Below are 25,837 nucleotides of genomic sequence, written 5' to 3'. Positions count from 1 at the left end.
TTCTTATAACAAATTTCAGTAACTGGGGTTTTCTTGATAGTTAAAGCATAATTCTTTATGGTAAAAACAGTGAGAAAACAACATTTCTTCAGACATGTTTTATACATATATCATTGAATCCTTTACTGCCCTGGGTATGTCTCCATAACTATTTAATGCCTACTTTCTCAATGTCAAATATGTTGGACACTGGGCAGCAAAGGGCTAAGCACTCTCGAGTGGTTTTCTCTCAGTTTATATTGTGTGGATTTCCCTTTTACTTCATCTTTCTAAGTGAAATATTGCTTTAAGCAGATGGTAAAAGCATCTTGTCTGTTTCTGAGTTTCCCTATTACTTACCACACTGTTCATAACAGAAAATAAACATATTAAATGAACATTCACAACTGAGAAGAACAGTATCCATAACTTGCTGTGCTAACCTAAACAATAAACATGACAATCTCAGAGAATAGATTTGGGTTCAGTGTATAGCTGTCTCTGTTTTATTCTCATGTAAATAAATTATGACAAGTGAAGCGAACACAATTTGAAATATATTTTTTTTTTATTGCTATACAGTACAGAGTACAAATATCATATTATTATTATAACAACACACTTTTTTTTGTTTAAATAATAGCACTATATTACATTTTTTGGTACCAGAAACATCTAAATATTTTTTTTTTAACAGTGTATCTATATTCACAAATCTTTAGTGTTAGTGCCAAGTTAATGGTTTTTTTTTTGTGTTGAGAAAGCAGTGCAATATCACCTGACCTATGAAATTATATTCAATTGGATTAAATAAAGCTTGGTAAACTACTGCTGGTTTCAGGAACATAAAAGCCCAACACAATAATAATAATAAAAAAAAAACAATTCTTTAACTCGGGCATTAAAACTTTACTTTAAACCTGACTTTAAATTTGATTTACAAAAGTATATCTATTTTTATTGTAACACATTTACTGTTTTATAAATTTTGTACATACATTTTTGCACAGATGCAGAAGTAACAGTTATTTCCATAGTATATTATGCAGGACAAAAGAGTTTCATAGACTGCGAAGCCTTTACTGAAAAAAAGCATTACATAAATTGCACTAAAGTAGTGTATTGTATACAGCTAAAGCAACAACAGATAATGATTCCCTTAGGCTGACCATAGTGTAACAGATAAGTCAGACAAATTCCGTAATAAGCATAGAGATTATCTCTTTAATAATGTATAAAGTATGACAACTGAGGGTCACTTGAACAGACTATACCCCTCGGTTTTGTGTAAAAGGAACATATGAAAATATGAACGGAAAACTGCACATGTCGAATAATCAGGACTGGTTCTTCAGAGCACAGCAAAGTGTTGTTTGAGCTGGTTAATGAGCTGCTGTGTGTCCACGTGTTCTGGGAATGAAGCTGCTGATTTCTGAGCAGCAGTATAACTGCTCTGAAGGTCACCCATCTATTCATAGAATAATAATAATAATAAATAATAATAATAATAATAATAATAATAATAATAATAATAATAATAATAATAATAATAATAATAACTATCACCAAGACAAAGATAATCATAGGTCTAAGAATATATACTTGGTTACAGTTGATTTTTCAAATTTACATCTATTTGGATCTGCCTACATTGGGGTGCATTATTGGTCAACAGATACAAATTATACAATGGCAAAATGCTCTAAGAATTGTGAACTTAAAACCTGTTACGTCTAATTTCAATACTGAACTAACTGACAAGGCCAGAGATAGAGGGCTAGATCATGCATTGCATCTATGAATACAGGACTGAAGATCATTGCACACAACAGGCTACCAGTGGGCTGTTTGGATAACACAGGTGTTCTTAAAATCAGTTTGGATAATCAAGGTTAGTGTAATAAAAATCAGGAAACTAAAATGGTATCTTGATTTAAAAAAAAAAAAAGGGTTATATATACCTTCTCTGAAAGGGTAGAGAAGTTATAATGAGGTTCATACATGTGTGGTGCCAGAGCTGAAGCAGTCTGCAGGAACGCCTTTGCCTAAAAAGATATTGATGAACATAACCATGAAGAACAAATAGTTGTAAACAACAGAAAGAATCATACCTTGTAATAAATTAAGAGCTTGGTTTTAACGTACAGATTGAATGTGCTGCTCTAGATCTTACCTGTTCAACTCTGCCTTTGCGAAGTTCTAGGACTGCCAAGTTATTGTAAGCCTCTGCATGGTCATTGTTGTTGGATAGGGCCAGTTTAAAACACTGGTATGCTAAGACAGAGTCTCCGATTCCCTGTGAATTGCAAGGAAAAGGGCTGTGTTGTACTGTAAAATACTGAAAGAGCATCAATATTACAGAAACAAGTGTACATGGATATATAATATGAGGAATATTCAGCATTAAACACTAATGTAATATATACCTCCCCCAACCCAACACGAAACACACAGCTCATTATTTAAGTTACTTTTCTTCACAGTTAAGATCTGTATTTACTCTATTGGGCGACTTACTAATATGCTGTATTGCATGTTAATAAAAAAAAAAAATCTGACTTTAACAGTATCTATCAGAGAAGTACATACTACTGCCACATGACCCATGTTATACCACACATCTGCCACTTCGTCATCGTTTGCAGCTAACTGAAGTGCCCGTTCGAAGGAACTCAGCGTCATGTCATACTGCTGGGCATAAAAACAGCAAAGACCCAGGTTGTTGTAGAGCTGACAGTTGTAAACTCCCATCTGGAGTAGTCGTCTAGACAGAAAAGAAGGAATTTAGCATTTCATTTTGTTAAGTGGATGACCACATATTTCTTGTTTTGCAGCCCTGTCCCATACTCAAAACTGAATAGTGCTATGCTGATCTTAGGCCACATAAATGCAATCGATGAATGCAAGAAGCCTGCCAAGATTTCCTTTTTGTAGATCAATCTGTCTTTAAAGCAACAGTACCCTCTGCAGCAAAATGCTTAATTAGATCAAATATCAAATAGAGCAAACACAGCGACATAGGAAGACATACTACATTCTGTAAGTCTATATAAGCGGCTGTATATATATATATATATATATATATATATATATATATATATATATATATATATATATATACACACACATATATATATATATACATATACATATACACATATATATATATATATATAACACACACACACATATATATATATATATATATATACACATACACATATATATATATATATATATATATATATATATATATATATATATACACACACACACACACACATATATATAAAATAAAATAGTGAAGAATTATTAAGAGTCAGGAAGGTTTTGTGGTAAATGTAGTAAAATGAATTTGAATCACTGTGACTCGGGTGTTTCATTGACAGGATTGATTTTTTAATATTAGAAAGCTGCATTGATAGCACTGTGCTTACCTGTAAAACCGCAGCGCAATCTCAGGCTGATCAGTATAAAAATGATTGCTGCCAATGCAAGCTATAGCCTCTATATGGGTATTGTCTTGCTTGAGAACTTCTTTGTAATACTCAGTGGCCGAGGTAATGTTATTCATTTCCTAAGAAATACACAAAAAACCCATCCATTACCAATGATAAACTGGAGGAATATAAGCAAATTCAATAGCAATTAAGATGTCAAAATGTGTACACAGGAGTTGATATCTCAGTTTGGCAATTTTTTTTAACATTGCAAAAATCCACCCTTTAAAACTAGAAAAAAAAGCCCCCCCCCCCCCCCCCCCCCAAATTGTAAATACGTGCCTCATAAATCCTGGCTATTCCATTGAGCATGGTAACCTCGCCTGGAAATTGATCCAGACCTTGCTTGAAAAGGCAGATAGCTGTCACAGGCTGATCCAAACGCAAATAGACCTGTTTAAAATTAGCACAGTAGATGATTAATATATCCAGAACCTTTAAATGTTTAATATCAAACAATAAACTACATTTTCAAAAGGAAAACATAAGTACGGTAAAGCTTTTAAGAATATATAAACACATATCAGAGAAAGGATACATTTACATTAAAATCAAACAGAAAAACTAATTAGGACAAACAAACACTAAGTACAGCCCTCAATTTACAACTGTACAAGAACAATTACGTGATTAGGACCAAGCAAGTTATCCAATTGGCCAAGATCCATGAAAGATCTATTTGTTAACTTCCTAAACAACTGGGGAGGCTGGCTAATCGGTGTATTAAGGTGACTAACTCAAAATGCAAAGTGTGTGGAGATGGAATGGAAAGGAAACTCTGGGATATACTATGTAAACTACCTTTGTTAAAAGCATTACCTTAGCCAGATAAAGGAAGGAGTCAACCATTTCCTGTTGTTTGAGTGCAGATTTAAATTGTTTTTCAGCTTCACGGTACAAACCCAGCCTGGGAATACAGAACATTGTGTAATTGAAAAAGTCTACTTTAGTTCTGGTGAATCCTGACCGTGCACACTACTACATTGATGAAAGCACAAACATTTTTTCCCAAACCCTAAGCATTACAAACAGCACACTTTACCTGTAGTAGCATTTCCCAAGCTGTACCTTCCACCACCAGTCTTTGAACTGAGCATGCTCAGTAGCAAGGGCTGCAAGATCCAAGGCCTGTGTTTGAACACATTTATAGAAAGTATTAAAAGCAATTATTGCAAAGTTATTCTTGAAGAGTGTCACACCAAACAAGCAGCTGGGCTGCAGACAGCCAGTCATTAAATACAGGAACAAATCAACTAGACACTACTTTGAGAGCTGCCACTCAAAGACATTCTGACATTTATCAAGGTAAAATGAACAACACCAACAGAGTTGAGAAGTATCACAACAGAAACTAAACAAACAACACTGCTTTGTTGATGCCCCTGGAAATCTCAAAACAGCAAACAGTTCCTCCGTAGACCTGTGACATTACTGTGATAAACTTTGACAGGCTAACCTGAAAACTTGTTTGGATCCTCAGTAGAAATTACAATGAGTTGCAGAACAACCCAAGTCAGTTTAATTAATATATTATGAAAATAGAAACATATAGTCAACTTTCTAAAATGATTAAAAAACACAGTACATATTTATTCTGTGAAGCTAAACTGATGCATTTTCAGTTCTTAATCACATACTATAATACTGTAATGGATTGGATTTAAATTTTATTTTATTTTTTTCCAATAATATACTTACATTTTTAACATCATTCTCATGATGGAAGATGTATTCAAACAATGCCTATGATAAAAAAAGATGAACAAACAATGTTGTTTAGCATACACATCCATGCCAAGGACAAAGGGAACCTGCTACTGGTGTCAGTACTGTAAAACAGGGGTAATTATACAGGAGTGAATCCATTCAATGTATGACTGAAGTAGAACACCGTTTGAATTTCTCTCACTGCATTAGCCCTTTTTTTTTACTAGTCGTTGTAAAAGATTCCTTCGCCTCGAAAAGAAGAATACCTTTGATAAGTTGGGCTTTTGTGCATATTTTGCCAGATTCAATCTAGACAGGTTAATAAAGGGTCCATCAGGATGGGTAAGCATGGATGCCTGCAAAAACAAAATGAATACAGAATGTTACAAAACAAATACCTCCAGCAGACTGCGTTAGTTATACATACATTTCTGTAACTGGCTGAGGCTACATTATTCAAATTAAAGTAAAATACTGTTGCATCTAGCAATATAGTTGTGTTTCCTTTATATAAAACTGAATTGCAAAACGCTATACCGTTCCTAGTCTAACATATCTCCCGGAAGCACTAGTGACTGGCCGGGCAGTGTGGGCAGTCCTTGGAGTCTTGATGGCTTGCTCCATTGTGCCAGGTCGTCCTGACTGTGTGCTTGGCCGGACAAACCCAGTAATGGGCCTCCCTGCATTAGTCATGGGTCTGAAAAAACGAAAACGTATTACAATGCATCGGGTAAATGCCTTAATGTTTCATATCACTGTCACAATATGGTATCTACTGCAGAACATAATGAAGGTACAGCTTTTCTGTCTCCGAAGGGGTTAGGGAATACAGTGGGAGTGGAATGAAGAACATGAAATGTAAGTGGGAGCTGGATGGTGATAGTGACCATGTGTCACATTCCCCCTTTCCAGGATCAGCCAAATTAGAAACCTGCTGGGTAGGAGATTAAAAGGTGTAATCAGAAAAAAAATAGTCGTCACAACTCACATTTTTGGGAGAGGGTACAATGCACTGATGAATCATGTAAATCTACAACAACAACAAGTATACCTGACAGCTGGACTTGGACCTCCTCCCTGGCTTGTTCCTGGCAGCTTCAGAGATGTACCAGGGCCTAGATGATGAATACAGTAATAGATGATGAATACAGTAATCAAGCATTGCACCTGTGGAGACAAGCATCACTGCCTCTTCTCCTTGGTGTTATGAAATGAAAATCTTTAAATTCTTTAAAGTACAGTGACCAACTAACAAGTTAAAAAGCAGAAAACAATTTAAAAAGAAAACAAATAATACTGTGGAAAACAAACCTACAGTTTTCAGTATAGCTACAGGATATCAAAAACTCTTAAGAAAAAATGTATATAGAAGCACATTTAGAACTCTCTTTCCATATTGTTGCCTTAATCCATGGATATGACAATTGAATACAAACCACAAAGACATTTCATTTTAAGGGGATTTAGTTAAAGCTGTTTTTTCCATTGACAGTTGCAGAAGAATTACTGAATGGTAAAGCACAGCCCAATTCCAGCCTTGCGCTAGGCTATCCTGTTGTGGTTAAAATGTGTATCGCTCTTTGTAAGAACCCTCTTGAAGCCCATTTTCTAGTTACACAGGACCAGGTACTTACGTGCAACCTGAGCAATGGCATTCTCATCCAGCACCATTTCTGCTATTCCCTCTTGATCCACATCTACTTCATCCACATACACCATCTCTGTCAGAGCCTGTGTTTTCAGACTCCATGCGGCCTGATTAGAGAGGACAGAACATTAACAAGCAAGACATTGTATTTTTAAAATCCTTTACAAATTACATTAAAGCACTTAAAAAGGAAGTTCAGGGATTTGTTTAGACATTCACTGTGTGATTTGTTACAGATTATTTACATGCAAATCAATATTGGTTTGAACTACTCAGATTAATGAACCCCTGATAAGTCTTGCCATCTGATCATATTACTAAACAATGGCAGTGAACTGGCTAAAGTTTTCATAAAGGACCTTGTAGAAGACAATAAAAAACAATCCAAAATCCCAACTGTACATACAAAATGAAACCAAACAGTTCTTCACTTGCAAGCGGAAAACTGACCTATTTTTTTTTACCTGTAAATTGATAGCCTTAATGTTTCATGACACTGCATATGACATCTGTTGTGCAATACAATAAAAGGTAGGCTATAGTTTTCCTGCTTCTGAGGGGTAATTGTTTAATACACACAACTTGCTTAGCACTCGAAGAGGAAAAATGATACGACCTGAGCGACTGGCAAATATAAGATGACAAGAGCAATTGTTTTACATTCTAAGCTGTGACAAAACGGCCGAATCAAGCAGAGGTGGTTTTCTATTTAGTGTAGTGGCTCAGGAGGTTTTCAGGCATTTTCCCTTCTGGTGAAAAAGGTGATGAAATGTGTAGAGACAGCTGCAGAATAGCTTTTATTGACACAGCTTAATATTGTGTGCATTACTCAGGTGTGTGAGGCTGAGATGGCTGTCAGGCAGGAAATTAACTGGAACCTCTTGAAAGAAGAACAAGATAAAAAGGTCCCAATTGAAACACAGGCTGACACATGCATAGAACAGTAGGCATAGATTATGTTTATACATTTCAATAAGGTCTCAACTGAAACCCTATCTTGGGCCATCATATTATAGGACCATCAAATACATTGGATGACCATTTTAACCACTCTGAAATCATAAAAAACAATGACCTCTATTACTGCTTTGCTGACTCCTTCATCAAAATAAAAATCAACCAGTCTTTTACATTTCTCAAAATTTCGTTTTATGCTTCCGCCTCTCATAACAGCACATCACCGACTGTCCCTGCAGAGCGCAAACAGCTCCCTCAATTAAAACTACTAAAGTCTCACTACTTCTGTGTCTTTGGGGAAGGTCATTTGGTTTTATTGCAACCTAATTCATTTTCGTGCACTCACAGGAAGAGTAGATGTCCTTCCTAATTGGTCATTTGGATTCCTTATCCAGACTGCTTGGCACAAGTCACAATGTTTGTCACAGTTTGTCAGACCATACTCCAGGACAGACTGTGCTCCATTACTTTCCATAATTATATTTAGACTAGCCTGGCTTTTGTTAATGTAGCTCCAATCATAAATCAAGAATATTAGTCTAATGTTAGATCAATTGATAAAACATGCTGATTACGTAGGGTACGGTAGCTTATGTATCGTGTGAAATACCAAGATATAGAATTAGTTACCAGTGATACAAAGAAGCAATCAATGGGAAATCACAAGTCTGATATTACATGATATCAGATGGAGATAGTTTAAGAAACTAGCAAGCTTTCAAAACGTGAATGTAGGTTTCTCATTCTACAATATTCCTTGGTGATGTTCCTTGGCAAAAGCCTTCCACCCAGGTCTTACTCAAGGTAGGTTCCTACATTAGTGCTAATGGATGAAACCATCCAGTAAATGATACTGTATTATATTGTATTTGAAGGTTACATGTCTGACAAACGTGACAAGAGGTCAACAATGTGAAAAGACTAGTCACTTCTTCATTAAGCAGCCATTGCCCTAATGTATAATCTTAAAGAGTGATTCTTTTACAGTCATCACTGTACATCAGTTCAGGAGAGGTCTGTTGAGTAAACATAAGTGTGTACTTACCTATAGAAAATCTGTTCATTAAAATAAGCAAGCAAAAATAGAATACAACCTGATTACATTCCTAAAGGAGCCCTTGTTACTTGTCTGACACCAAATATTTTAATTGCATTCATTACCAGATTAAAGCAATGGGAGGGAATGCAATTATAAGCAGCTACTGTAGTAGATGTTTGTTACCTCAGAAGTAATGACTGTAATTTTAGCCTCCTTGGAAAGCAATGACAAGAAAAAAATGAAAGCAAAATAAAAACTGCCACAACAATTCAGGTAGTTGCAAAAATGAATATGAAGTCATATGAAACATGACATGAGGAAACAGAACAACACAGTTTAAGAAAAGCATTAATAACAAGACCTTATACAACTGCCTTCTTTTGAAAGCTCAAATTAAACAGAGAGGCAAATCTGGAATGAGAGGCAAAGCAGGAATGAAAACCCCACAGTACTTCCACCCATTTCAGGTTTTATTTTGAGCTTGATTAGCCACAGTGTGTAGATAACAAGCTCAGGCGTGTATTATTAAACTTCTAGTAAAACCAGGAATGGATTGAAGTGCTATGCACTGGGAGTCTTATTTCCATCCCCAGCGAATTATTTTACTGTCAAATGAATGTGACTGCTAGCAAGCTATGAATGCGACTGTAGTGAATGTCCTGTAGTGATTGGTCTTCATTCCTCTTCCTTTTTGCCTTCGGGGCTGTCACTGGATCGTGTAACTTTACTAATTTAAAAACATCCATTTTATAGTAATTCTGCAGTAGCTAATTTTGTATTGAGCTGCTAAATGTCGAACAGTCCCATTTATGAAGGACTGATAACCGAATAGCATTATATATTTCCCCAATAAGTAAATGAAAAAACGTACTTTTACGTTACTAAAAAAAAAAAAAAAAAAATAATAATCTTATTACAATGACTAAACGCATTAGTGAATAAAATAGTACATCTTCAATTACCAACACCATACCTTGTTACTCTGCTTCCCTAGACAATAGCAGCCTATAATCCACGATACTTTTACATAATATACTCAAGTCAGAGTAGGATTGATGTGGATCAGTTGCCAATCATCACTGAATCCAGTACAGGTGATTATGCCTGTCAAAACATGAATAATATACCTTGTCGTATGGACTTTTCTCCAGTACTTGAGAACACAGATCGGAGCACTGCTGGAATTTTCGTCTCCTGAAATAGCTCAATGCCAAAAACACAGGATCCATATCTGTGCCCATCTTGTAAAAATAAAAATAATAATAATAATACAATTAAATTTTCCCAATGTACACAACGGAGTAGAAGTGGAGTCCTGTAACTCCAGGCAACGAAGGCTCGGGGTCCTCAACAAAATTAGAGACCCGCACACTTGCCTGAAAACAATCATGCTTCCAGCATGTTCCCCCCCCTAATCTAGTCACAAAATATGGATGTAGAAAATTCGTTTTAAGTTACATACGAATTTATAAGAATCATTAATATATTTTATGTGTTCTAATACATACAAAAAATAGGTTTTGTTAAAGGCAAGTACGAGGCCTCATGTCTGTTTCTCCACCTAATTCCTTAATCCGATTTTGAGATAGATTCAGGTTTTAACGAATAATCTTGCTTTCTCGGTGGTTTTTCTATTGATATCTTTTTTTTTTTTTTTTTTTTTTTTTGATGATGACTCAACCGTCTCCTACGGGTCTTTGTTATCCTTTTTCCTGATGCTAATCGGTATGGTTGTGACTCTGAGCACCTGTGATTTATGGTACATGTTCAATACCATTTTACAATTTATTTATACTGGAAATAAAACTACTATTGCATGGACATTTTCTACAAGAGCATGTAAGGCAAAACATTTTAATATTAAAATCATTTTATAAGACAATGCATCTATGATATCAGTTTTGTTTATGCCAGAAATACAAGTCGTTGTGTGTATGTGTGTGTGTGTGTGTGTGTAATCAAGCTTTCAGGATCTCAGCTGCATAATTTATGTTATTTGGCAGATTAGAAAAGGATGATTGGCATCAAAAACACGCCCCTTAGCAACAGCTGTTACTAAGTGCTCCTGCCTGAAGTTTACTGCCAGTATATTGCTATCACACCATTAACCACACACACCCACCCACACACACATATATATATATATATATATATATATATATATATATATATATATATATATATATATATATATATATATATATAAACGGTTTACGGTTATGGCATCATTGATGCCAAAGACTGTGTAGGCGGAATTACTTTTATTTTACCCAGTCTAGTCTTGATTGACAGGCTTCAAAACCTTTTCTAAATTGACCATTAGAGAATCAGACAGGAGTGTTCTGACCAACTCTTGCCTGTACCTTGTCCTCATTGGTTTATCACCACTTTCAGTCCCTCCATATAACAAAACCTCTTGGGATTTCATTGGGCACCCCGTTATCAGTCAATGCCGGAGTTTAAAATAGTAGGCGGTGCATAACTGCTGCGAGAGCTCGCTGTTCACAGGATTTGACAGCTGCTCGAGACTGTCTTGAGCAGAGCTGTGCGCTCAGGGTTGTAGCTAGATGCGGGTGCATCGAGTTTAGTACTCCAAAAGTGTTAGGTGCATAAAACCAAGATGTATTAACAATATTTAAAAATAATAATTTTAAAGCGACTGGGGATTTTTTTTTTTTTTTTTTGCAGATGTAGCAGTAGTAAACTAAAAATGCATTGACAATACTATAATTAAGATTTGCCTTAAAAAAAGACAAATTAACTGTTCATGTTCTTCTTTGGAAACGGGGGAATAGAAAAAGAAATATATATATATATATATCCATATATATATATATATATATATATAGAATATATCTATATATATATATTATATTATATATATATATATATATATATATATATATATATATATATATATATATATATATATATATATTATAGGTATGGTATAATATATATCTTGTGTGACAACGTTAGTATTCATGCATCAAAATATAAATAAGACATGGTTGACAGAACAGCTCCAAATTGTCACCTGCGGCTGGAGTGGGTCTATGGCTACCGAGGACATCAGTGTCGTAACAACCTGTACTACACCGCGGCCAAGGAGATTGTCTATTTCGTTGCTGGTGTCGGAGTAGTTTATAACACCAGGGAACATAAGCAGAAATTCTACCTGGGACACAACGATGACATAATCAGGTAAGTCTGTGTTACAATTTCTTTTCAGTGCATTCTCAAAGTATTATGGAATTTGCAAATTGCAATTACATTGCTACATCTGGCTCACACACATGGTGACCTCGTAGTATGTATTGTACAGTTTGTGCCTAGCAATATGCGTGTTGTTTTTTAATACGCGAAAATAAATAACAGTATATTTGGGCATAAAACTACATTTATGGGATGAAAAAAAAAAAATGAGAGTAAGACATGATTAACCTTCACGGAGGTGGCCATAAAACAGGCATTTTATTTACAATGTTTAAACCTTGTATTGTAAGCGCTAAGGGACTATATAATGCTATACACATTTGAATTTTTATTTATTTATTTTAATTTTATTTCATGATGGTATCAGATGTACTCAAGTGAAATATGATCACACAGATACGTTGTAGAATACAATCTGGAAATTTGCACAAAGTAACTTGGAACGGACCTGCGTTTTTCATAATAAAGCCGTACTGTACACCCCTTCTTGAAAACGATAGGAGCAGAGGGAGACCTCCGAAATTGGAAGGGATGTGTGGGGTTAAGTATATGAGGTCACATTACTGTTCCGATAATTGCGCTTTACAGTAAATTAACGCTGGTGGCTGTGTGTACAGTATAGTACATTTCAATGTGTAATAGATCGGCTCACAGCTGGCATCTCATTTTACTGGTTGGTTATAAAATGACAGGTTAAACCCTATCATTGTTATGTTATTCAGAACATTCTCTGAAAAAGCTGAACTCTTTTACACTGTACAGTACTACTCCATGTCCTGCACTGTTTATGATTAATACACAACTAAAACCATTTACTGGTAGTTGTTTGTTTGAATATGTTTCAGTTGAACTGTTGTGTTTGCCGGACTATGGTCTTGGTTGCTTCCCTGTTGAAAAATAGAATGATCAGTCTTTGGTGTATTGATTATTATTATTATTATTATTTGGTTGTTTACAGAGTAATTGCATTTAATATTTGAAACGTTTTTGCTGATACAGATTTGAAGTTAAAGACAACATTTAGATGATTTTCTTCAATAAACACACTTCTAGCCAGAATCAATATATGGGTTTTCAAAGATTCTTCATCTTTTTACTGATGAGCTACTGGCGATTTATAGAGCTGTACAGTGGTATGTATTCCTATATAGTAATTTTAGATCCACCCTATTGCTCTGTTGGTAAACTGAATGTAATCCTATATGAGAAAAGCTACAAAAGAAAGCAACTGCTTACTGCATTTTGATTGGACAATACAATTTGAATGCAGATCAGAGTGTCTTCTGGGAATGTCCAGCACAGGGATTCCTGAGCATTCCATCAAGTTCCGAGTAATTCAGATGCCATTGTTAGCGTGAAAGGGGTAATGTTCTGCCTCAGTGTCTGAAATCGGCATTCTATGTGAGTCACTTGCTTTGAGCTGCGGAAAAGGGTTATTGATAGGAGCAGCAGATAGTAATGGACCAAGATTTAATAGCAAGACATTCAAGTATTATTTTTTTTTGTATAAATACAACATGACAACCAAAGAATGCTCACTGTATAAACTAAAATAATATCGAATAAACTAACCACAAATGAGTAATAACAACAGCGGCAGTAAAATGAATTGTAAGCATATACAATCTTTGTGATATTACTAAACTCTTTGTGTAATACATATAGATCTGACAAATTTGCCAAGGTAGCTGAAAAAGGTACAGTAGAATGGTATGCAAGTCCTAAATACTGTTGGCAAGTCTCCTTAATACATATAAGAAACAGAATTGCTTCTTGTTCCTAAAATGTATTCTGAATCTGAAAGTCCAGCTGGCAACACTGCTGTTTCTTTATTTGGATTCCTTCACCTTTTAAACGCAGTCATCATCAGCAGCAGGTGAGACAGGTCTGTGCTAAGCGGAGTTGGACTGTCATGATTGATCCCCACGCCATCTCTGAGAGAGTTTTAAACGACCCAGTGGCACAATGCTGACTCAATCCAATATATAATGATGTGGAAGAGCACAGAACTTCCACTCGCAAGCTGCCTCAATCTGTGTACACAACCCCAGGGTTGCCTCTTCATTCTGAGTGAGACTGCTTTGGCAGAAAGTCACCAGAGGCTCTCGAGACCTGGCATTGTTATCCTGAGGCATCCTCTTCTTTGTAGCTATCCTGCTTTCTGAAAGATGCACAAGAAACCCTGTAGGTACTCTTCCTAGAAATTAGCATGTCATTTAGCATTGCATTCTGGTTAATTCTGAATGAGCTGTTGTGTTATTTACAAACACTTGTAATTTAAACAAGAAAATAAACGCTGGGGTCTCTTGGTCTGTCATTATTTCCACAAACCAAGCTGCGTTGATTTAACATTTCGTTTTCCTGCTGTCTGGCGTAGGCGTGAAATCCTTTTTACACAACTGCTGAAAAAGCAACAGTACTGCTGTGTACAGGACTCTACATGGTATTGAATCCACAAAATGATAACATTTTGCACTAGTGTAAAGAAAAACACCTACAAATAGTTATTGGAAAAATCACAATACTGCAGAAGATTTCTATACCTCGTATGGTCTTGGTAACAGAAATATGTCTTGGCCTATAAACGTGTCAAACCCATTTTCTGTTGCACACACAAGTATGTAAGACACAGTATACAGGCTGCATCTCCCTGTTGTAAGTAAGTTTCAGTCACGATGGGCAAGACCTATGCACAAAATACGAATGTTTCATGAACAGGAGAATGGTAGTGTGCGCTTTCAGACGAGTATAAACACCTTGAAGACTTGTCGAATCAATACTCTACAAGGGCTGCTGGATATTCTTTTGATATCCTGAGATTACTTTTTTAACAGAATCTTTAATCAGAATCTAGCTATATAAAGATATGGTGTTCGTAAAACCCTGCCTGTCGCAGTGCTGCTGTCCAGATGTTTTTCATGCGCTCCCGTTGTCTTGACTCATAAAGAACTCCTGATTCCATCGGATTCTTTCTGTTTGTTTTTTTTCATTAAGAAGCACGGAACAGGAACATTGCTTAAAAATAAAAAGAGGTTTTTAAATTGGACCAGATTCGTAAATCATTGAATCGTAAACTAACAAGGGAGCTGCTCTGTGAATGAACGTTCTCGTTTTTGATGTTAAACGGACAGGTTCATATTCACAAAATGAAAATGTGTTTAGGTATTCACTCTTACAGTAATATTTAAAGAGGATTAAATCTGTAGACTGTTTGCATCACTAGGGTACTTAGTGAATAGAATTTTAAGTAGAAAAGGGAATTAAGAACTTGAGCTGTAAACACTTAAATGTCATTCCCAATGCCCCTATATTAATATTGAAACTTTCTTGTACGTTCACAATTAAGATATTGTTGAGGTAAATAAGATCTTGTATTGTGACTGTGACAACAGTTTGTGCATTTAAGGGAAAAATGAGGTTCATGCATTGATTGAATGTCTACATGTGTAGTATAAAATAATGTTTGTACATTTATTAGATGATGCTGAGTAAACGGGTAAAATCATGTTTCACAGGAGCTAATCTGAGAAACAAATTAAAATTCTCTCTAGCCCAGTGTATTCTGCATTATGATCCAGTGCTCTGCCCATGTGTAAGCCATGTGTGCTCACATGCACTCCTTTCCAATGTAATCCTTAATTCTTAGTGCCTCCTGATGCTCTTAATTCTAATGGTATCAATGAGAGTCTGTGGTGTGTCTGCACGGTTAGCTCATGTTATTGGATCTTTTAGGTATTTTATTATACAGGAGAAATTTCTGTTGAGCAAAGAGTTTAGATTCTTTTCTTACAACCAAGGCAATTTCGAAATGTGCGTGAAACTGCTGCGCCCCACAGTCTTGTTCAGTTTTACGCTCAGATGTGTTTCCTTGGCGTCTGTTTTTCTGTTTTTATAACAACGCTTCAATAATTCCCTTTCCATGCACTCTACTTTATTTGCTCGCCTTCAAAATCTAATAACCTTAAAATGGATATATTATCTACATTATCTTACAAAAGATGCTGGAATACACAGAAAGGTTTCATTTGCTTATGGTGGCACCCACTGTTTCCTATGCTCAGATTGCCACTGCACAAGTAAAGCAAGCACAGACCTATGACTAGCCTCTTGCACTGTCTTCGGTAATGCCAGCAGAACTATCTGAGTGTGCGCTGGTCTGGTGCACTATGGGGGAATTACATCAAAGCCATGCTCTACACTCTTTCTGACAGCAACAAGACCTTTAAATGAAACTGTTTGTCAAGAACACGTTATTTTACAAATGCACACGTTTTGCAATGGTAGACCTACAGTACCACCGGTGAAACTAATATAGCACAGTAACATACTGTTATGGACTAAAGAAAGGGCATGTAATGCAAAAAGAAAATAAACCACAGTGACTCAGGGCTTTTAACACTAGGAATAAAGCATCCGTGTGAGTCCTGTGCTGTATATACACTGATATTTTATCTGCATGTGTAAATCACATGCAGTAATTAATAATCCAATAGAGTGTTTATGCAATAAAATACAATGCATAATTAATTATGAACTTTGGGCAAATGTTAAATACAATTCTGCCATGGTTTCGATTGTTTTAGCAGTCCTGTAGTCCTATACGACCCATATATATATATATATATATATATATTATATATATATAGATATATATATATAGTTATAATTATATTATATAGATATCATAAATTGTAGTTTTATTTCAAAGAATGTTGTTGGTTGCTGATGGAAACAAAGGTGACTCCCTCAGGGAGTATACAAACATCCTGTAGAATAGTATTACATTTCTACTGAAATGCAAGAACTTTGTATGTGGTGTATTTTAACCTATTGAATATAGAATTTAATTTCAATGTGTTTTACTCTTGCATTACAAACAGAAACTAGATTGAAGAATACTTTATTTTATGGAAAGCATCATATACTCTGAAGAAAGGAACATGCCTATGCAAAATATTGGTTCAGTATGTGATTCGCATACTCATTTTTTACCATACGTTCACTGTTCTTTTACAATGGTCACCTTTATATACGTTAGGCAACTGCAGTCTATACTGTAGGTGCCTTGCTTTTGTATTAAAAACATGCAAGATGTGCAGAATCTGTCTGAATACCACCAGTCAAGAGCTAAGGTTTGGCACCCCTGTGATTTGGAATAAAAGCAACATCGTCAAATTGCTTGTGTTGTCAAGGCTTTATTTTTAATGCTCCTCTGCAGGTAGATTCTGTACATCCTGCCTTATCTGTGAGTGGCTTAGATGTGCTTTAAAGGAAGCCAAGGGAGATAAAAACGGACTGTTAGAAATGTGCTAATCCTTCTCCTTACTTCTAATCCCTGGCAAGAGCAAGCAAGGTGAATGCTGCTTTAGAATGGATGAGGCCTGACTTCTAGAGGCTCTCTGGGTGGGATGGAGGGTTTACTGTTGGGTTGGTGATTTCATAGGTCTCACAGTGCAAAGTGAATTAGCTATTTGATTATGGCAATGAATGTATAGAGTATGTATAATGTATAGAGTAGGGCTACTATATAAATCCAAGATTTTATACACTGTGCTTAGATTATTAGAGGCTGTGCATTTGTCAAGAACTGTGAAGGATGCCTGTGCTTTTGCATTTTCAGGAAAAAAAAAAAATGTATGTGTGTGTGGGTGTGTTTGTGTCAGTGTGTCAGTCCACCAACAAAAAAAAAGCCCATACATGAGACATTAGAAATCAATAGCTCTTTACTATCCAGTGCACTTTACTTCATTAACTGGAACATTTCAGTGTTTGATTTGATTTAGATGTGCATACTCAGAGCTTGGTTAATTTGCTGAAATTACTTGTTTCCATTAGCAAATACAGGTGAGATTGAAACTCTTATAAACCTAGCCCTTGGGATGGGTTTGAAAGAGGCTCACTGGCGGTGAAATACCGTGCCATTTACAGGGCGGAGAAATCCAGTGCCAAGTGTTTTGTGTTTTATAGTCTTGCGTATCTAATGTGTTTCCTGTTAAGTAATTTACTATGAATTAAACTTTTCAGGTTGCAAAGCTATAGTGCAGCAAGGCAAGTTAACTGTGCATAACAGAGTTATTTTACCCAAGCAGGGTATGACAGCCATTACTCATTGAGTGTTACCATGTCCTTGTATGTTGCAAGAACACCTATTCTACAATGTGTCATCTATCCATTGAGAAGGGTTAGTATATTAACAGTTGTGGTGATATTAACAGATACTGTATGTGGCAGTAGTCCATATGTTAACTTTTGCAAGCTTCTGTACTCAAATTTTTTCAACAAAGTGGGCTATAAATAGGGAACATTTGTATTGGGTTGCATTCACCACCGCCTCCAAACTGCTGTGTTATATACATTCATTGAAAGGGGCTTGTTGAGTGGACCATCCTGATATGTTATTTTTTCATCCTGATATTGTTTATGGATACGGAAATATTGGTCGACATTGAACTTTTTGTCTCTTTCGTTCCGTGGAGCTGAACTGCTGGGCTGTGATTTGCGTGCCTGCTTGAGTGCTCTGTGTATGGAGGAGCATTGTTCTCATAGTGTTCCCTTGTGGAGTCATGCCTTCAGCCAGAGGGATCTGGAACAGGAGTCCTGAAATATCCAGGTCATTTAAATAATTGCAATGGTATGAAAAATGAAAAGCTACAGCAGAGAAATCAAGTATGGAAAATTCATACAGCACAGCATTGCCCTCCGGTATATTTGTGTAGGTATAATCTGTGACCACCTGTGTCTGCTGATCATACAAGCCCTTTCAAATAACCACAACATGGACACATTCAAATGTGGTCTTCACTAAGAGCTGTGAGAACTTGCTAAACATTTTACTGTGCTGGTTTACTGCAATGAAATCAGCTTTAAAGTCAATTTAGACAGAATGGTTCATCTAGTATATTGAATTTGAAAGCCTGCATCCTTTTTTTCATAGTCTACTAGCTGATTATTTTCAGTACTTTGTGAAGCAGCTTGATAGAAAGGTCACACTCCCCACCTTCTTGGCAGGCTGTCATAAATAGAGCTCTGCATTCTAACTGCAATGGTGTAGCAGTGCATGGTATTTTCAAAAAGAGTCTTAAATGCATTTACATCCATCAAATTTGAAATTTGACTTACTCTGTGAACAGAATTTGCATCTACTGAAAGGGATTAATGTGGAATTCGCTATGACACTACTGACTTGTGTCCAGTGAAATCTATGCAAAATGACTAAAAAAATGCATTTAACCCTGGGCTCAGTAGGGTAGCTGCAATGCACAAGTGCTTCTCTTCATTTATTTTTTATACCAATTCTCTCCACAAGTCAAAGACGATATTTGAATTGCTAACAGGACTGATTGCGGGGGAATGGTTACTGTACTTTTTGCACAAGGCTCTTCAGTAAGGAATTTGTTATGTTTCCAGCCAACTGTTGGCAAACTGAACATCTCTGAGCTTTACAAAGGTGAAGGAAGGCTCAGCTATGCTATGCTATGTTTGCTTTGTGACTCCTCTTATAACACAGGACCATCCTGTTGGAGATTTGAAAATATATTTACAATTTTATAACGATGAGAGAAATACACAAAATGTAATCAATAACAAAGCATTCCCCCTATTTACTGAAAACACTAGAGATGCAACAGTTAATCAATAACAAAGCATCCCCCTATACACTGAAAACTAGAGATGCAACAGTTAATCAATAACAAAGCGTCCCCCTATACACTGAAAACACTAGAGATGCAACAGCTAATCAATAACAAAGCATTTTCAATGCATACATTGTTGTAGATTATAACCTGTCTGATATTCGATTAGAAGTTGGTTGCTGCTTGAACCTACAGTACTTGCTGAGATCCATTAGTGTTGGAGTGATTTGCTATCTTAGACAAACATCCTTCTAGATTTTAAGGCACTGTGTTTCCAATACCCTACAATTTACTAAAGCCCTTTGAGGTCGACCAATGTGTCTGATTGTCAGTTGAAGGACAAGTGAATTGAGGTATATCGAAGGTCTTCTGCACAGGGTTGTAATTGTAGCCCTGTTTTTCAATGTATGGTACTGCATAGTTAATCTTCATTTCGACCCTTTAAGGGGAGGGCAGAGGGTCTGTCAAAGATATGCAATTTACTGGGGGGCAGTGTAGGCTACTGTTACTGTTTGCTGATGACATTTATTTTACCCAGGGGGCCAGATTAAATGGCCCATCTGTCCAAATTTCTATTGCTTTTGTTTAGTAAGGGTTTCAAGTTAATCCGTCCTGGCATCCTGTGCTGGATAATTAAATGTTTACATAGTTAATGTTACTCATATGGAAACAGACAGCGACTTGAACAACTGCATTTTGAGAGAAACCTTGCCTTGCATGTGTCCCAGTTCATTTAACATGGTTGGTGTTTTATGTCCAAATCGTTCATGTATTAGAATTCACTAGCATGAAAACGTACTAAACATGGCTTGGCCCATTCTAAGAGTATTAACAAGTGAATCTGCATTGGCTATGGCTCCTGTTCTAAGGTCAGGCCATAATTTACCCTGGGGGGTTCAAAATGTTGTTGTCAGGTTATTTTGCCAATAAATTATCAGTTATAAACTATCAGTTAACAGTTGAACATTGCAGTGAATTAATTTACAGCATCACTTACTGTTGTTTTACTCCACAAAAAAGACTGTTCTAGCATATTACTCTTATCCGCTGTTGTGATGAGCTGTGTGAGTCAGCCAGAAAACCTGCTAATGTCAGCTAAACTTGTGAGTGTACAGTATGGACAGAGACATCTTACTGTGTGTGGCTGTATTTTTTTTTTTTGTTGCTATTTATAAAGCTATGAAAGCTGACAAGTGCAAAGTCATTGCACTGTACAATATTTTTATATTAAAACTCTATTTGCTTGGTGCAAGAAGTTCAATTTTTGTCACAGTCAGATGTTAACCGAGGGCTGGTAGATGCTTGCTTGTGTACTGTAGGTCTTATCTTCACTTTCACAACCCTACAGGCCATTCTGGAGAACAACAATGGATTGAGGACCAAAGGTCTGTGTTGTCTCATCATGACACTGAAAACACTAGAAATTGTAAAGCGTGTCACTCAGTTTTTTGACACAATGTAAATGTTGTACAGTGCATGGTTTGCTTGGTTCAAACACATCACAGCAACAGATTGGGATACTGGTTTGTATGAAGGATAAAAAGCAGCTGGAGCGATATTTAGTGAATGATGTAGCCAGGCCTGGTGGAGAATAGTGTAAAAGTAATTGTGGACTTAAACACTCTTTTGACATTCTTCACAATGTCTGCTCTGGAATACTATTCACCCTGTTCTCTTGGAAACTTTTATCATAAAATAGAACACAGATTACACCTTTTATGAGGATTTCCTTTATCAAACATAATGCATTTACTTCAGTCGTTTTGTTGCCCTTTTATTAAAACACAACTTATTTGCTATTCTGCTTCCTGGTACAGTATATTTGATTTATATGGCTACTGCCATGGTTTTATAGTATCACCATAGACTGTAGATAATGTTGATTTATTAGGATTGCTGTCTGATAAAAGCAGAAATATGGAGCTATCAGGGAATTCAGGGTCCACTTACAATATGTTATACAACAGCAACCATAACATGATTTTATATAGGACTTTTCATGATGTCCGGGGTATTTACTGTATATTTCTTTACAGTTTAGCTTTACATCCTGAGCAAGTATTGGTGGCAACAGGGCAAGTTGGGAAGGAACCCTATATCTGTGTGTGGGATTCCTACACAGTGCAGACTGTCTCAATTTTAAAAGATGTCCACACACACGGAATAGCCTGCCTGGCTTTTGATCTTGAGGGACAGGTATGTATTATTTCCATTAACTAAATACACATTTCCAAAAGTATATATTTTTTTTTAATTAGAACTGTTAATCATTTCATGTCTACATTCAGTGCATGCAACTACAATATCAGATTTTTTTGGGGGTGGGGTCTCTCTAAATGGATGTCAACTCTTACTAGAATCTTGGTGTGGAGAGAGTATCAGGCATGGCAAAGCAATCTGTAGATGCACCGGTTTCTATTAGAAGACATATTGAAACCCATTTCAAATAAACTACAAAAATATACTATTGGCAGTGCGAAATTTGTATATTGCATACTTTTTATAGAGGGGTGCAGTTGTGTTAATAATCCTTCACGCTACACTGTTCTCTTAGGTTTCACTGGAGCGTTTGAAGGATGTGTTGCATGATGTCAGATAGCATATTCATGTATTTATTTAAGACTTTTGCTTTCCAGGATATAACTATTTAGAGAGGCACCATCTTGTCTAGAATCCAGTTACACATTTAATGCAAAGCATTCCAAATACATTTACACTCACAACATAACAACATAAAAGCAGCAAATCTCGTGTCCACACTTTTTAAATATGTTGCATGTTACTTTTCTTATACCATTCCAAGCAAGGGAATTTGGAAGTGTGTTGTTATCAGCTACACGATAATATATATGATTAAAGACCTCTTAAGCACACTCAAGGTGTTTATTTCTGATAAGATTACTAAGTCAGTTAAAGACCTGTGTAAACCCATCTAAAATGTGGCCCAAGTTCTCTAAAAAAAGGTTCAACCTTTTGGGAGTCTCCTTTAACTTCCCGAGCGGCAAACTGAGAGTGGATTTCCAATGTTAAACATTTTAATCTGGAATTGCACTCAAAGTGCATATAAACCCAAAGAGGTGTAAGAGGTGCCTTGCTTCACTTTATTGCAGATGGTGCTGTGTATTCTTTTTTGCCCTCACATCTTCATTGCAGAATCGCAGAGCTTTTATGTCTGCTCCTGGATGGTGTCTTGGAATGTATCCAGTGTCAAGGCACAGCGCCGAGCTGTGACCGTGTAATCCTGTCTAGTGCGTACAAACATCTTCACTTTTCATTTGTACTGTAAGGAAAAATGAACTGTACCTTAACTAAGCTGCTGTACTGACAATCACGTTTCTCAATGCTCTCGTTGTCTGTTTTTTATTTTTATTTAAGCCCACAAATACAAGAATGTGTGAAGAAAAGTACATCACGCTATTAAAATGTACATTTTGTATAATTCCATTTCATTTCCTTTTTGCAGTGTTTAGTGTCTGTAGGTTTGGATTCTAAAAACACGATGTGTGTGTGGGATTGGAGACGAGGAAATGTGCTGGCTACAGCCCCGGGCCACACAGATAGGGTAACGTGACGATCTTACTTTGCAAATTAAATATTAATTACTTGTCTCACCTGAATTGCTGTTATGCCACTCAAAGTGGAAAACGAGTACTTAGGGCACATTTTGATAAAGTACTTAATTAATTGCAAAGATTAGTGATTTAAAGATACAGTAAATGTGTGTGATTTTCATGGTGCAGTAAACTGCATATTAACTGTTGTGGCATTGCCAGGAAAGACCTGCAATAATTTATGTAGGTTACCTTAACAGTTATTTACTGTCTTGGATTGCATACAGTATTTATAAATAATACATTATATCTATCTATCTATCTATCTATCTATCTATCTATCTATCTATCTATCTATCTATCTATCTATATATATATATATATATATATATATATATATATATATATATATATATATATATATATATATTATTTATTTTATTTTGATCATGCATTTGTTAATTAATAACTCTTAATAATATTTATTTTTATCTGCATTTTACAGATATTTGACATATCTTGGGATTTGTACCAACCTAGTAAACTGGTAAGCTGTGGGGTTAAACACATCAAGGTAATGTACAAAATCTACTGCACTATTGCTGCTTTAATGAACAATGAACTACGTTTGTATTATATCTGTCACTGTGGAATATGCACTAGTATTGTTGTAACAGTATAGAAAGGCAACAAATGTCTATTTGCATCGGCTTTTCCTGAATTGAGAAAGCACTAGTTATGTCATGCTTTTAAAAAAACAATTGTAAGATTTACTTACTTTGTCTTACTTGCTTGTTTAGCTCATAAAGTATTTCAAGGCTCCCCTAATTGGACTAATGGTATTGTGGTAGACCATCAGACTTGTCACAGCCTCTTATGTGAGTGGCATACAGGCTAGGTAACTTTAGAACTATCGAGATAATTGCCAAGGTGGGAGCGAAGCAATAGTAAGACAGATGTGCAGCGATACAGAGTTGAGACGACAACTCAAGTGCTACAAACAGTGCAGGCACACAAGTTACAGAATTCAGAGTTTGCAGCACAGAAGTACATAGAAGGCTTCTGCTTTCATTTCCATGTGGTGCAGTGGATTTGCAGGATAGACTGCAATGGAAAACTGTTCTTCCATGGGGGAAATTTGTTTTGTTTTATATTTGCAGTGGTTTCCATACATCCTTGTTTGTGCTGTTTACAGTTTATTTATTATAAAATGCAATTGCTAATCATGTTCATTTGATGGGAGTTAATCTGCGTGTTGTCTTTTAGAAGAGGGAAAAAAAAATCTTTGACTGAATTGGTTTAATTGAAGAAAAGCGGCTAATTGTGTTCAAGAGCACTAGCAATACATGTTTCTGACAAGCTGGTATTATGAAATACCTCTGGTTTCAGACAGTTCAGTCTGGCTCTCTCTATCTTAGTATACTGGCTGATTTACAGTATAAACTGATGTTACTTTTTGCTCTGCTGTTGATGGGAAACCATTCCAAACTGAACTGAAGGATGCATGCAGTATGTTGTGTGTCCCTTTGAAATTCCTGCTACTCTGAGATTAATGGTGTCCAGGCAATGCAATTACATCCAGCCAAGGCTGCCAAGTTAAATTATACATCTTCCCCAACAGCAATGACTTTATTGACTTTACAAAATTGTCTGTGCATTCTTCAGTAGACTGTGTAAACATCTTATCCCTGTTTTTTGTATTTTTTTTTGTTTCAGCATTCTTGCTTATATTTTATATGTTCCTAAATATTGAAATACAGTAGTTTCATTCTGGTTAGGAATTACTGTGATTTCAATGGCTGATTTTGATTTTAATGTGCAATTTGGTTTTCTTATTTTTTTGGTGCATTTTGTTTATCATGCCACTGCAGAGTTCTTCTGTTTTTTTATTTATTTTTTGGGTGGCTTTTAAATTGGGGTTAAGAAACTGAACAGCTTTAGAGACATGTGATGCTCTGCAGATGCATCACCAGTAAGGCCACTGACTCATTGTGTGACCTTGAGCAAGTCACTTAACCTCCTTGTGCTCTGTCTTTTGGGTGAGATGTTGTTGTAAGTGACTCTGCAGCTGATGCATAGTTCACACACCCTAGTCTCGTATCTTGTAAAGCGCTTTGTGATGGTGGTCCATTATGGAAGGCGCTATATAAAAATGAAGATTATTATTATTATTATAATAAAATGTTCAAGAAGCACTAAAGTTCATTTTATTTTTTTTTAATTTTTTTTACAATAACCTAAGTTTGAAGTGTGTCTTTCCTTTCAGGGATCAAGTGGCCTAAATACATTTCTGGAAAACACTGACAACATTTGAAAGAATAGTTTCAGTTCTATGTTTTCCACATTTTGTATCCCCTGAAATATGGGTTGCAACTCTCCTTAACCTGATGCATTTTAATAAGATTTATTTTCAGAAAGACAGATTTGCGTGAATGCTAAATGTAGGGTGCTTAACTTCACGTCTCAAATGTATATAGCTCTTACTGTATATATAGGGTGATTATAATGCCAGTTGGCATTTTTTCAGCACTGCCCTTCATCAGTATAAATGGGGCCCATTCTTGGAAGACACTTACAGTCAAATAATCTGGTAGTCTGTTATTTGG

At 36.0% G+C, this 25,837-nt stretch overlaps 1 protein-coding gene and 1 pseudogene across 1 annotated transcript; one reads left to right on the top strand and one right to left on the bottom strand.

Annotated features, from left to right (window-relative positions):
* Positions 1-616: 616 nt before the first annotated feature.
* ttc8 (tetratricopeptide repeat domain 8) lies at positions 617-10,167 on the bottom strand. Its single transcript, XM_041275119.1, has 14 exons — positions 9,958-10,167; positions 6,821-6,941; positions 6,238-6,301; positions 5,724-5,883; positions 5,453-5,542; positions 5,178-5,222; positions 4,522-4,607; positions 4,299-4,386; positions 3,762-3,872; positions 3,417-3,556; positions 2,569-2,743; positions 2,153-2,275; positions 1,941-2,024; positions 617-1,447 (listed from the first exon to the last, which is right to left on the bottom strand). Exons 1-14 carry the CDS (start codon positions 10,069-10,071, stop codon positions 1,331-1,333), a joined length of 1,518 nt encoding a protein of 505 aa, XP_041131053.1. The 5' UTR covers positions 10,072-10,167; the 3' UTR covers positions 617-1,330.
* A 1,670-nt stretch (positions 10,168-11,837) lies between these two features.
* LOC121329693 overlaps positions 11,838-25,837 on the top strand; it is a 30,100-nt pseudogene continuing 16,100 nt past the window's right edge.

This window comes from Polyodon spathula, chromosome 17, assembly GCF_017654505.1.
Source record: "Polyodon spathula isolate WHYD16114869_AA chromosome 17, ASM1765450v1, whole genome shotgun sequence".
In the NCBI taxonomy this organism is placed as follows: domain Eukaryota; kingdom Metazoa; phylum Chordata; class Actinopteri; order Acipenseriformes; family Polyodontidae; genus Polyodon; species Polyodon spathula.
Note: the sequence above shows the minus strand (reverse complement) of the source record. Positions and strands in the feature narration are given on the sequence as shown.

Coding starts and splice junctions, on each gene's coding strand:
- ttc8 (XM_041275119.1), bottom strand. CDS start 10,071: ATGGGCACAGATATGGATCCTGTGTTTTTGGCATTGAGCTATTTCAGG. Junction 2,744..3,416: donor ATTGCGCTGCGGTTTTACAG/GTAAGCACAGTG, acceptor TTTTCTGTCTAG/ACGACTACTCCAGATGGGAG. Junction 2,025..2,152: donor GCAAAGGCAGAGTTGAACAG/GTAAGATCTAGA, acceptor ATATCTTTTTAG/GCAAAGGCGTTCCTGCAGAC.